At 43.2% G+C, this 12,705-nt stretch overlaps 1 protein-coding gene across 5 annotated transcripts in view; it reads left to right on the forward strand.

Annotated features, from left to right (window-relative positions):
• The window catches only part of LOC311101070 (zinc finger CCHC domain-containing protein 2-like), an 80,441-nt gene that overhangs the window by 12,293 nt on the left and 55,443 nt on the right, over positions 1–12,705 (forward strand). For all 5 annotated transcript variants that reach the window (XM_084142118.1, XM_084142119.1, XM_084142115.1 and 2 more), the window contains exons 2-3: positions 10,598–10,736; positions 10,834–10,904. In XM_084142118.1, the coding sequence (XP_083998244.1) occupies positions 10,598–10,736; positions 10,834–10,904 (210 nt within the window). The remainder of the gene's footprint in view (positions 1–10,597; positions 10,737–10,833; positions 10,905–12,705) is intronic.

Consider the following 12,705-nt stretch of genomic DNA (forward strand, 5'->3'; position numbering starts at 1 on the left):
AAGGGCTTGAAACCAACTCCGCATTAGGTGACTGACTCAAGAATATAGGACACGGGGAGGCCAGCCAGGGTCTCAGTTTGTTGACAGAGAGGGATTTCCTTCTTGGGGTGCTGCATCTTAACAGGGTGTCTTCTCTTCTCCTTATCTACTCGCCATTACTGATTTAAACAAACTATTTGGCCAGGTGAAAGCAAATTCCTTATTACTTTATACTGAGATGCAGGCCTATCTTTATATTGGAGTGGTACTTGTCACTTTGTAGGCTATTAAAGAAGGACCAATAACAGACACATCCATGATTTTATTTGCTCCATACTTTGAATAGGCTATAAACTGTATATTTGTGTGACAACCTGTGGTCACGGTCACATCCTATTTCCACTTCTTTATTTATTTAGAAAAGGTTTGCTTTTCTGTGGTGGGCAATCATCCATGTTGACTGTAGTGTTGTTGCCCGACGTAACTAGTTGACCCATTTGTCCACTGAAATAGCTGCATCTCTATGTGTGCCTGATGTCATATTTAGCCACTTGAAGAAAGAGAGTTTGAAGCCAGCAGCACGCAACCTCACAACTCAGATTTACTTACACTCTCATAGCGAGCAATTATAATCTGAAGAACAGCTACTACCGTTCAAGTGAAATGGTATGAGGTTTAAGTGTGTTGTTATAGCAAACACTGTCCCAATCCACCCCCTCCACCCCCGCAGTTAACCAGAAAAGAAGAGAGTTCAGTCACTTTGAGCCTAGAGTGACCACAATTAGACCTCTCAATTCCTAGAAGTTTACCAATGGGGTACTTGCTTGAGTACTGGCCAATTTTTTGCCTAGGCTACACCAGGTGGAATTGCTTGGGTAAGAAGGTCAATCTCCAACGTGCTGCTGTGTCCAATGTACAGGATAGATAGGATAGTGTAAGCAAAAGTTGCAAATCTGATGTCGAAGAGACGAAGATCTTACTTCACATACTTGGGCTATTTTCTAACTGGGTAAATCCATTTGAATTCAATCACTTTTTGACAGCATCCCTTTTGATTTTAAACAAAACTTTCCATACATGTTTGCCCGGGGAAGAAGTGGTCAGAAAGTGACTTTTTGGACCAGAATGTCAATACATTTAGGAGATGGAGGTGCTCCAAGCCATTTTGCATACCCTACCATACCATGAGACATCCATGTCTTCATCATTGGAAAATATAAACAGTTGAGTTTGATATAATTTAAAAGCCTACAAACAGGATTGTCAAACTACTTTATAATTTTAAAAGTATATATTTAATAATAAATCAGCTTTTTGTTTTGACCTTTAATGTCAATTATCTAAACGCGTAAACTCAGATTTTTTAGTATTCACATACAGTGGGGGAAAAAAGTATTTAGTCAGCCACCAATTGTGCAAGTTCTCCCACTTAAAAAGATGAGAGAGGCCTGTAATTTTCATCATAGGTACACGTCAACTATGACAGACAAAATGAGAAAATAAAATCCAGAAAATCACATTGTAGGATTTTTAATGAATTTATTTGCAAATTATGGTGGAAAATAAGTATTTGGTCAATAACAAAAGTTTCTCAATACTTTGTTATATACCCTTTGTTGGCAATGACACAGGTCAAACGTTTTCTGTAAGTCTTCACAAGGTTTTCACACACGGTTGCTGGTATTTTGGCCCATTCCTCCATGCAGATCTCCTCTAGAGCAGTGATGTTTTGGGGCTGTCGCTGGGCAACACGGACTTTCAACTCCCTCCAAAGATTCTCTATGGGGTTGAGATCTGGAGACTGGCTAGGGCACTCCAGGACCTTGAAATGCTTCTTACGAAGCCACTCCTTCGTTGCCCGGGCGGTGTATTTGGGATCATTGTCATGCTGAAAGACCCAGCCACGTTTCATCTTCAATGCCCTTGCTGATGGAAGGATGTTTTCACTCAAAATCTCACGATACATGGCCCCATTCATTATTTCCTTTACACGGATCAGTCGTCCTGGTCCCTTCGCAGAAAAACAGCCCCAAAGCATGATGTTTCCACCCCCATGCTTCACAGTAGGTATGGTGTTCTTTGGATGCAACTTAGCATTCTTTGTCCTCCAAACACGACGAGTTTTTACCAAAAAGTTATATTTTGGTTTCATCTGACCATATGACATTCTCCCAATCCTCTTCTGGATCATCCAAATGCACTCTAGCAAACTTCAGACGGGCCTGGACATGTACTGGCTTAAGCAGGGGGACACGTCTGGCACTGGAGGATTTGAGTCCCTGGCGGCGTAGTGTGTTACTGATGGTAGGCTTTGTTACTTTGGTCCCAGCTCTCTGCAGGTCATTCACTAGGTCCCCCCGTGTGGTTCTGGGATTTTTGCTCACCGTTCTTGTGATCATTTTGACCCCACGGGGTGAGATCTTGCGTGGAGCCCCAGATCGAGGGAGATTATCAGTGGTCTTGTATGTCTTCCATTTCCTAATAATTGCTCCCACAGTTGATTTCTTCAAACCAAGCTGCTTACCTATTGCAGATTCAGTCTTCCCAGCCTGGTGCAGGTCTACAATTTTGTTTCTGGTGTCCTTTGACAGCTGTTTGGTCTTGGCCATAGTAGAGTTTGGAGTGTGACTGTTTGAGGTTGTGGACAGGTGTCTTGTATACTGATAACAAGTTCAAACAGGTGCCATTAATACAGGTAACGAGTGGAGGACAGAGGAGCCTCTTAAAGAAGAAGTTACAGGTCTGTGAGAGCCAGAAATCTTGCTTGTTTGTAGGTGACCAAATACTTATTTTCCACCATAATTTGCAAATAAATTCATTAAAAATCCTACAATGTGATTTTCTGGGGAAAAAATCTCCATTTGTCTGTCATAGTTGACGTGTACCTATGATGAAAATTACAGGCCTCTCTCATCTTTTTAAGTGGGAGAACTTGCACAATTGGTGGCTGACTAAATACTTTTTTTCCCCACTGTATGTTGTAGCTTAGACCCTACTTTACATCATCTGAGGTTTTTGTGGTGTGCCAGCCATCGGTTGAGAGACAACATGCTCTTGAATACAAGGTGGGTGTAATTTCAATCATAGATCACTCTAATTTCGCTGGTACACCATTGACATTTAACTTGAATTTACATTTTTACTTCTAATTACTACCACAAACATGGCGGCCGGTCCACCCACTTTTGAATTTCAACTTAAATGGTCATGTCTATTCTATGATCCATATTTATATGATTTCAATAGGTTTCCTATGGAGGATTGACAGTATAATTTAAAACAACCGATATTCCAATTCAATTCTCTGATGTGTGTTCCAGAGGAGGCTGGTTGGAGGCGCTATAGGAGGACAGGCTCATTGTAATGGCTGGAATGGAATCAATGGAACGGTGTCAGACGTGGTTTCCATATGTTTACATTTACATTTTAGTCATTTAGCAGACGCTCTTATCCAGAGCGACTTACAGGAGCAATTATGTTTGATACCGTTCCATTGATTTCCATGCCAGCCGTTACAATGAGCCCGTCCTCCTATCGCTCCTCCCACCAGCCTCCAACCATCTTTGTGGCACCATTTGAAAGTAGAAATGTAAATTTTATTCAATTTTAGTACATTTATCAGCAAAAACTGATGGCGGGCACAACACAAAAACCTCAGATGATGCAAAATAGGGTCTAAGCTACAACATGTGAATATGAAAAAAAAATTAGTTGACACGTTTTTAGATAATTCACATTTAAGGTTTAAAAATGACATTTGTATTAAATGTTTTTTAAAGAAATTATAAAATAGTTTGACAACCCTGTTTGTAAGCTTTTAAATGTTATCAATCTCAACCGTTTATCTTTTCTAGTGATGAAGACATGGATATCTGATGTTATGGTGGGGTATGCAAAATAGGTCAACTTTAGCACCTTTATCTCTTGAATGTTTTGGCATCTAGGTCCAAAAAGTCACTTTTAGTACTTCCACATTGGGCAAACATTTATGGAAAGTTTTGTTCAAATCAAAAGGGGTGCTGTCAAAAAGTGATTGCATTCAAATAGATTTACCCAACTGTAAACAGGCTCATATAGAGACTCCCTCTGCAGTTCAACATGCAGTTCATTACATCACTCTCCAATCTCCACTGAACCATGTTGGAAGAAGAAGAGTGATGATGTCCACTGACTGACTCGTTCCAGAAATATCCCTTGATGATCTCATGGTGAATCACCTCTCTCCACCGCAGAAGCAGCAGATGTCGAGTTAATGCCAAATTAAATCAGAGCTCCATTTGTAAGGCCAGTTGTTCCTGGACCATGTCAAATGTAAAGAGGGAGGAGAGGCTTCAAACCAGCAGTAGCTGATGTGGTCGCTGTGTTGTGTTTGGCATCAATCAAGTGCCACTGAAATAGGACCAAGGCTATCCTTCTATTGAGTGCTATGGTTGTTTTCCCCCTGGTATATTTGAAGCATATAGGACTATGCTTTTGCTATTTTCATATAAGTCCTAGTACCAGTTCTCCAATAGCACTACTATATCTGTCCCCTCTCTCTCCTCTGGCTCTGAAGGGCTTGTGTTGAGCTGATACGGTGGGGCTGAACTGTGTTCTGTTCTCCCATGACCTTCAGCGGTGGCATAACTGTCAGTCTATGTTTGTCAGCTCTGCCTCCTTCTAGCTGATAGCCATGGACCAAAGCCCTGATCCCTTCTCATGGTCTGCAAACATGTGGTGTGTGTGTAAAGAGATCTCTGGGAATTGATGCAGCAAAACCCATTGTCAATTGTGAATACGTAAACGCTAATTGATTCTATCAAGGATGTAATGAACTACAATAATGCTGTGTATGTGAGAGGGCTGGCTGCTGTATTTCTCATCCCCTACACCAGGGTTCCCCAATTAGATTTCCAAAAGGGCCAAATTTGGTCAGGCATGCCAAGCCGAGGGCCAACGTTTTTTTTTTTTTGGCGACAGTTTTATGAGTTTTCACTTCTATTGTGATTTTATAATTATTAGTAGTGGTGTTAGGAGTCACATAAGAGAAAAATACTAAATTAGTCCAAAACCAACTATTTAATTATGAAATGCCCCTGGAGCATATTCTGTGCAAACAAAAAGTCCAGCAAACACATTCACACACACACACACAGCGCCCACTTCTGTCTGGAACACCCATGCTTTGGATATCTGCGTTCAGGCGGTCTTTCTAAGAGAAGAGACAGAAGGACTGTCACGGTTTCGGCCGAGGCTGCTCCTCCTCCTTGCTCGGGCAGGCTTCGGCGGTCGTCGTCCCCGGAGTACTAGCTACCACCGTTGTATGTTATCGATGTTTGTTTGGTTTTGTCTTTATTGTACACCTGTTTCCGTTTGGGTTAATGATGTCCCCTATAAGTTTCTCGTTTTGTTAGTCGTGTGTTGTGTGTTATCGTTCGCCTGTCATTTTGGTGCTGCTCGTGTTTTGTATTTTCCTGGTCTGTCGCACTGTGTGTTTTCGTGCGCTTGGAGTATTGTATTTTACGCACTGGTGCGTATCACTCGCCTCCTGTTTTGTTTGAGGTCAGTGTCTTGTTTATTGTTTTGTGCTGTAAAGTCGGTTGACTTAGCTTCTGTGTCCTGCGTGTGACTCCTCCACCACATCCACCTCAGCCGGTTACTGACAAGGACAAACACAGACAGACAGAGATTTTTAGTTAGGTACTTTTCAAATGTGTTATCAGAATATGCCACATTAGTTTTTAAACTTTTAAAATAAATATGTGAACCAAATAATATCAAGCTGTTAACAACCAAAAGTGTTTGATATTAATGTGACAATATAATTAATTAGCTTTTATTTGTGTATAATTTTTTTATTGCTGTGTATTACATTTAAAATTACATTTAAACATTTAAAACTAGTTGGATGCCATTTACATTTATTTAAGCTGTGTAGCATATTTAGTAGGAAACATGCTATTAAATATGAAATGGTTATTTCATTGTAATAATTATTATACCACAAGAAGATTGAAAAATAGCAAAAAAATAATTGGATCTGGTTCACTCACCAATCAGTGAGAGAAGTGAGAGCGACGGGATGAGGCAACCTTTCTGATGTCAGGCTTGTATTCTGTTGTGGCAATCCTGAGGCACTGTCCAAGATGTGAATCTGAGAGTCTTTCTGTCCTGGCTCTTGATAGCATTCATTGAAGAAAATGCTGATTCACAGATGTATGTTGAGGGGAACATCGTGAGTAGGAGCATTGCAATATCTCTGGTGTTTTTAAAACGAGCTTGGGGAACCACGTTGATCCAAAAGTCACTCACCAGTGCATCCTTGTGTTGAGCTTTGAGCAAATCAGATGTTCCCATCTCCAAGATTTCCATCTGAAGAGCAGCCTCATCTATGGAAGGCACCAGCTTTTTGGCCTCTGCAGTCCACTGGCCGTCAGCTGACAGAAAACGGCTGTCTTACGAAGAGAAGGATGTCAGCTGAGAGTTTTTAGGGGAGCTTTCAAATCTTTCCTTGAAGTTTTCTGCCAGCCTGGACACAAAATCCTTCATTGCTGGATCTTCCTGCATTTTATTCTTCTGACAATGCTCACGCAGATGTGGAAAGTGCAACTTTCTCCCATGAATGTCTGTCTCCAGGAGGTGCAGCTTTGACCGGAAAGCTTCAATCGCCTCATACATGTCAGCAACAGTGTGGTTCTTGCCTTGTAGTCGCAGGTTAAGGTGATTTAGATGTTACTTTTTTGTGTGACATCATGTCTCATCTGATATCACCTTGTTGTCAGTTAAAAAGCTCAAAAAGTCGCTGGCTTTTTGGCTCTGCAGGCTGGATAAAAATTACACAAGTTCATCACGCAGGTCACACACCCTCTCCAACACACAGCCTTTGCTCAGCCAGCGAACGTCATTGTGGAGCAAAAGATCCTTGTGTTCAGCTGACATTTCCTCGAGTAATGCTCTAAAAAGGCGATGCTGCAGACTAGAGCTCTCACAGACAAAGTTAACTAGTCGAGTCACAGTATCCATGGTCTCTTTTTTGGCACCAAACTGACTTGTGAAATGCCAGGAGTGCTGGGTTAACGGCAGAAAGCCTGCTTACCAAGCCCTGGTGGTGTCCCACCATTGACGGAGCCCCGTCGGTAACAACAGAGACAATTTTACTCACATCTAAGCCATTCCTTTCGAAGAACTGTGTCAGCTCGTTGAATATTATTTCCCCGGTTGTACGCCCGGGTAGAGAAATCAAACACAGCAGCTCCTCCCGGAATGTCTTCCCATCAAAAAATCTTGCGAACACAGACAGCTGTTCCATGTCGGTTCGGTCACAAGACGAGTCTATTGCCAGTGAGAATGCTTCGGTTTTCCTCAAATCTGTGAGTAGACTGGAAAAACACTCCTCCGCTAAAACTTCAACTCTTCTGGTTGCCGTGTTAGCCGACAGCGGCACTTGCTTCAACAACTCAACAACTTATTTTTTTATTGGTTCCTCTTGGTTTAAAACTTCGGCAGCCATGTCGATTGCACATTGTTTAATGAACTCTGCATCGGCGAATGGCTTCTTAGCTCTTGTGCCGTGTAATGAGGCAGCTGTTGCGCTCTCTTGTGCCGATGTTGTTTTACACATAGTTAAAACCGAGTGCTTGTATGACGTTAACATGCTTGCAATTTTTTGTTTGCGCTGGTCAGATTTTTCTGGGTAGTTTGCATTAAAACTGGCAGCATGAATAGAGTTAAAATGCCGCTTCAGATTGTCCGCTTTGATTACAGCTACAGTCTGCATGCATATTAAGCATGTGGGCTTAGCACTGTTGTGGTCCGGTAAAAAAAAGCAATACCTCTCAGTCCAGTCAGTTTTGAACTGACGGTTCTCCTGGTCTACCTTGCGTATCTTGGCGATTTGCCATGTTGGTTTGACTGGATTTAATACTTTTTTTGTGAGGAAGTGGTCAGTCCTTTTGATGAAAGAGGGTTAACTGGCGAGCGGCTGCGGCTACTGTGTGTGTGTGTGTGTGACACTACACTAGGTAGCTAGTCGAGTGGAGACGAGTACGCAAAGCGCGCAAAGCACGTCTTACGTACAGTGGGGAAAACAAGTATTTAGTCAGCCACCAATTGTGCAAGTTCTCCCACTTAAAAAGATGAGAAAGGCCTGTAATTTTCATCATAGGTACACGTCAACTATGACAGACAAATTGAGAGAAAAAAAATCCAGAAAATCACATTGTAGGATTTTTTATGAATTTATTTGCAAATTATGGTGGAAAATAAGTATTTGGTCACCTAAAAACAAGCAAGATTTCTGGCTCTCACAGATCTGTAACTTCTTCTTTAAGAGGCTCCTCTGTCCTCCACTCGTTACCTGTATTAATGGCACCTGTTTGAACTTGTTATCAGTATAAAAGACACCTGTCCACAACCTCAAACAGTCACACTCCAAACTCCACTACGGCCAAGACCAAAGAGCTGTCAAAGGACACCAGAAACAAAATGGTAGACCTGCACCAGGCTGGGAAGACTGAATCTGCAATAGGTAAGCAGCTTGGTTTGAAGAAATCAACTGTGGGAGCAATTATTAGGAAATGGAAGACATACAAGACCACTGATAATCTCCTTCGATCTGGGGCTCCACGCAAGATCTCACCCCGTGGGGTCAAAATTATCACAAGAACGGTGAGCAAAAATCCCAGAACCACACAGGGGGACCTAGTGGATGACCCGCAGAGAGCTGGGACCAAAGTAACAAAGCCTACCATCAGTAACACACTACGCCGCCAGGGACTCAAATCCTGCAGTGCCAGACGTGTCCCCCTGCTTAAGCCAGTACATGTCCAGGCCCGTCTGAAGTTTGCTAGAGTGCATTTGGATGATCCAGAAGAGGATTGGGAGAATGTCATATGGTCAGATGAAACCAAAATAGAACTTTTTGGTAAAAACTCAACTCGTCGTGTTTGGAGGACAAAGAATGCTGAGTTGCATCCAAAGAACACCATACCTACTGTGAAGCATGGGGGTGGAAACATAATGCTTTGGGGCTGTTTTTCTGCAAAGGGACCAGGACGACTGATCCGTGTAAAGGAAATAATGAATGGGGCCATGTATCGTGAGATTTTGAGTGAAAACCTCCTTCCATCAGCAAGGGCATTGAAGATGAAACATGGCTGGGTCTTTCAGCATGACAATGATCCCAAACACACCGCCCGGGCAACGAAGGAGTGGCTTCGTAAGAAGCATTTCAAGGTCCTGGAGTGGCCTAGCCAGTCTCCAGATCTCAACCCCATAGAACATCTTTGGAGGGAGTTGAACGTCTGTGTTGCCCAGCGACAGCCCCAAAACATCACTGCTCTAGAGGAGATCTGCATGGAGGAATGGGCCAAAATACCAGCAACAGTGTGTGAAAACCTTGTGAAGACTTACAGAAAACGTTTGACCTGTGTCATTGCCAACAAAGGGTATATAACAAAGTATTGAGAAACTTTTGTTATTGACCAAATACTTATTTTCCACCATAATTTGCAAATAAATTCATAAAAAATCCTACAATGTGATTTTCTGGATTTTTTTTTCTCATTTTGTCTGTCATAGTTGACGTGTACCTATGATGAAAATTACAGGCCTCTCTCATCTTTTTAAGTGGGAGAACTTGCACAATTGGTGGCTGACTAAATACTTTTCCCCCCCACTGTATGCACGCGGTAAAGGCCACAGGTCAAGATGTGGGATAATTTCAAAATAAAGCAGAGCCGCGGATATTAAATTAATGTTTATTATAACAAGTGAATGCCAATGCTGTCAGTGTGGGCCAGACATTTGGCTCTTGCGGGCCGGATCTGGCCCGCGGGCCGCTTATTAGGGTTGGCTGCCCTACACCCAGTGTTCAAATACCACCTTATGAACAACTGCATGGGTCCCTGAAGGACAAACGCGCCACCACAACGATAGCACCGGCGGCAACGTTTTTTATTAGACCAGATAGCTGTTCGCTCACACCTGACAGATGTTCTGGGAGTTTTAATATTTAATATGCCATTTAGCAGACGCTTTTATCCAAATCGACTTACAGTCATGCGTGCATACATTTTTTTTTTTTTTGTGTATGGGTGTTCCCGGGGATCGAACCCACTACCTTGGCGTTACAAGCGCCGTGCTGTACCAGCTGAGCTACAGAGGACCACGGAGTTTGATACATTTACACATTTAGCAGACTGTTACGGATACAGGTATCCTGTGTCTTTTTGTGTTTTTCCTCTCCTTCTGCCCTAATGTCCTGTATGTTCCTGATTGGTGGTCGTTGGGGTGTCTGCTGATTGCTGAGGTGGACCAATCAGTGGACATTCCTCTGCATTGCACCACCTGTTTCTGGTTTTTCAATCACACATCCCATTGTTTAAAAGCCGGTCAGTTGTGTTTGTAGAGAGAGACTATTTTCCGAATGTGAGTATGGATACTGTGGTGTTTTGTGTACTCACTCTAGTGGCACAGCTAGCACTGCGATGCAGTGCCTTAGACCACTGCGCCACTCGGGAGGCTAGTTTGATTCATCTTGGTGACCTTGCTGTGTGGGAAGTCATCATCTCTTTAATTGCCCGAGTGCAGCTGTGGTGTTGAAGGCTTTCTACTCACTAGTCCTTTTTTGTTCCGCCAGCACAACAAGGCCCAGAAAGCAGAGGACCAGGGCCCAGCAGCAGTCACCACCGAGGCCAGTCTGGGTGAGAGGACGCAGGCGCAGGGACAGGCTCGTCACGCCAGCGAGACACCCCCCAGCAGGAGGGCCCAGAGGGAAGGTAAGCCAGTGAAACCCCCCCCCCCACACAGTATTACAAATCCCTCAGTCAATTGGGAAGAAAAGTACAACTGTAATCCTCTTCCCTCTCCTCACAGCTGTGCATATAAAGAAGATCGTGTTGAAGGGGATCTCACGGAGGAGGACAGACAGGGAATACAATTTTGTGGTATGTTCTCAGTCTTCATACACTTTCACACAACTTCACTCCGGAATGAACTTTTCTTGCCATTTTAATTCAATTGTAATAACCAACAATGATAGTATAGTTGAGTCAGTCATTGCAGGTTTCTACACTTTTCCACTGGTCCCACTGGTGCTACCAACTTTGTCAGTGATTTGGTTAAAAAACATGATAATTGATAATGACCTGGCCTGTGTCCCATAATGTGCCTGCATTCCATACGGAACCAGGCTAATCATGACTAGCCATTTTTTAAATTAGCATGCCCTAGTGTTCTTACGTTGCCCAGTTCTTTAGTTTATCGCCAACCTCTGTGTTAATCCAGGGCTTTTGATTGGGGAAGCAGAAAACCCTCACCGTGGGTACAACGTTGCCTATATATTTTCGAATGAAGCTGGTGACGGAGGTAGTTAGCTCGTCAATGTTATCGGCGGAGTCTCAAAACATATTACAATCAGCGCTAGCAAAGCAGTCCTGTAGCATAACCTCTGATTCTAGTGACCATTTCTCAACGGAGAGAATCGCGGGTACTTCCTGTTTCAGCTTCTGCTTGTAAACAGGAAGCAAGAGTACGGAGTCATGATCTGATTTGCCGAATGGAGGACAAGGGAGGGCTTGTGGGTAGAATAGCAGTGGTGTAGGACTTTATCGCCCCTAGTGGCGCTGGAGAGGTGTTGATGGAAGTTGGGCATCACATGTCTTAGTGAACCAGAAAGGCAGCCTCTGGGTGTAGGTTTTCCTGCTTGTTAATAGCCTTGTACAGGTCGTTAAGCACCAGCGTGTTATTTTTATTGTCCTGAGGTGGATTGTACACAGCAGTCACAATAACAGCTGAAAACTCTCTCGGGAGGTAGAAGGGTCGGCATTTGACCATCAGGTATTCCAAGACGGGTGAACAGTGTGTCGACATTTCCACCGCGCTGGAATTAGCACACCATTTGGAGTTTATGAAGAAGCAAATCCCTCTCCCCCTCGATTTCCCCGACTCCACTGTCCTGTCCGCCCGGTGAATGGAGAATCCATCAAGTTGGATAGCCGTGGGGGGTATCTTGTTCGAGAGTCATGTTTCTGAAAAGCAAAGAATATTGCAGTTCCGAGAGTCCCGTTGGTAGCAAATCCGCGATCGGAGGTCATCCATCTTATTATCAAGTGACTGGCCAGTAGAGTGGAGGGAAGAGGTGGCCGGTTTTCCCTTCGCCTGAATCTCACCAGGATCCCCACTCTCTTGCCTCTAACGCCGCCGTTTCCTCTTGGGTAGCCCGAAAATTGAGTTGGAATTAGAGAGCACAGGGCAGATGAGTCGAAGCCCAAATGGGGGTAAGTAACTGCCGATCTGATGTTCAAGAGTTCTTAAAAATAGAGGAAAAATAAACGACAATAGCAATGTTGGGTCGGAGCTTGCAAAACGGCGCCATCTTTACAACACTTTACTTTAGGGAAGCTTAGCTTTTGGACTCACTACCTATGTCTGTAGCGCACTTGTGATGAAGTTTTCAAAACAAATGGCCACTAAATTTATGCATATAATCATGATTCTGCAGTGGTGTAAAGTACTTAAGTAAAAATACTTTAAAGTACTACTTACTACTTACTTACTTACTAACTTTTACTTTTTTTTTTACATTTTAGTCATTTAGCAGACACTCTTATCCAGAGCAACTTAGTTAGTGAGTGCATACATTATTATTTATTTTTTCATACTGGCCCCCCGTGGGAATCGAACCCACAACCCTGGCGCCATGCTCTACCTATTCTGCCAGATAGGCATAGGCTACTTTGTAGTTCA

Source organism: Coregonus lavaretus (assembly GCF_964263955.1).
Source record: "Coregonus lavaretus genome assembly, chromosome: 2".
Taxonomy (NCBI): domain Eukaryota; kingdom Metazoa; phylum Chordata; class Actinopteri; order Salmoniformes; family Salmonidae; genus Coregonus; species Coregonus lavaretus.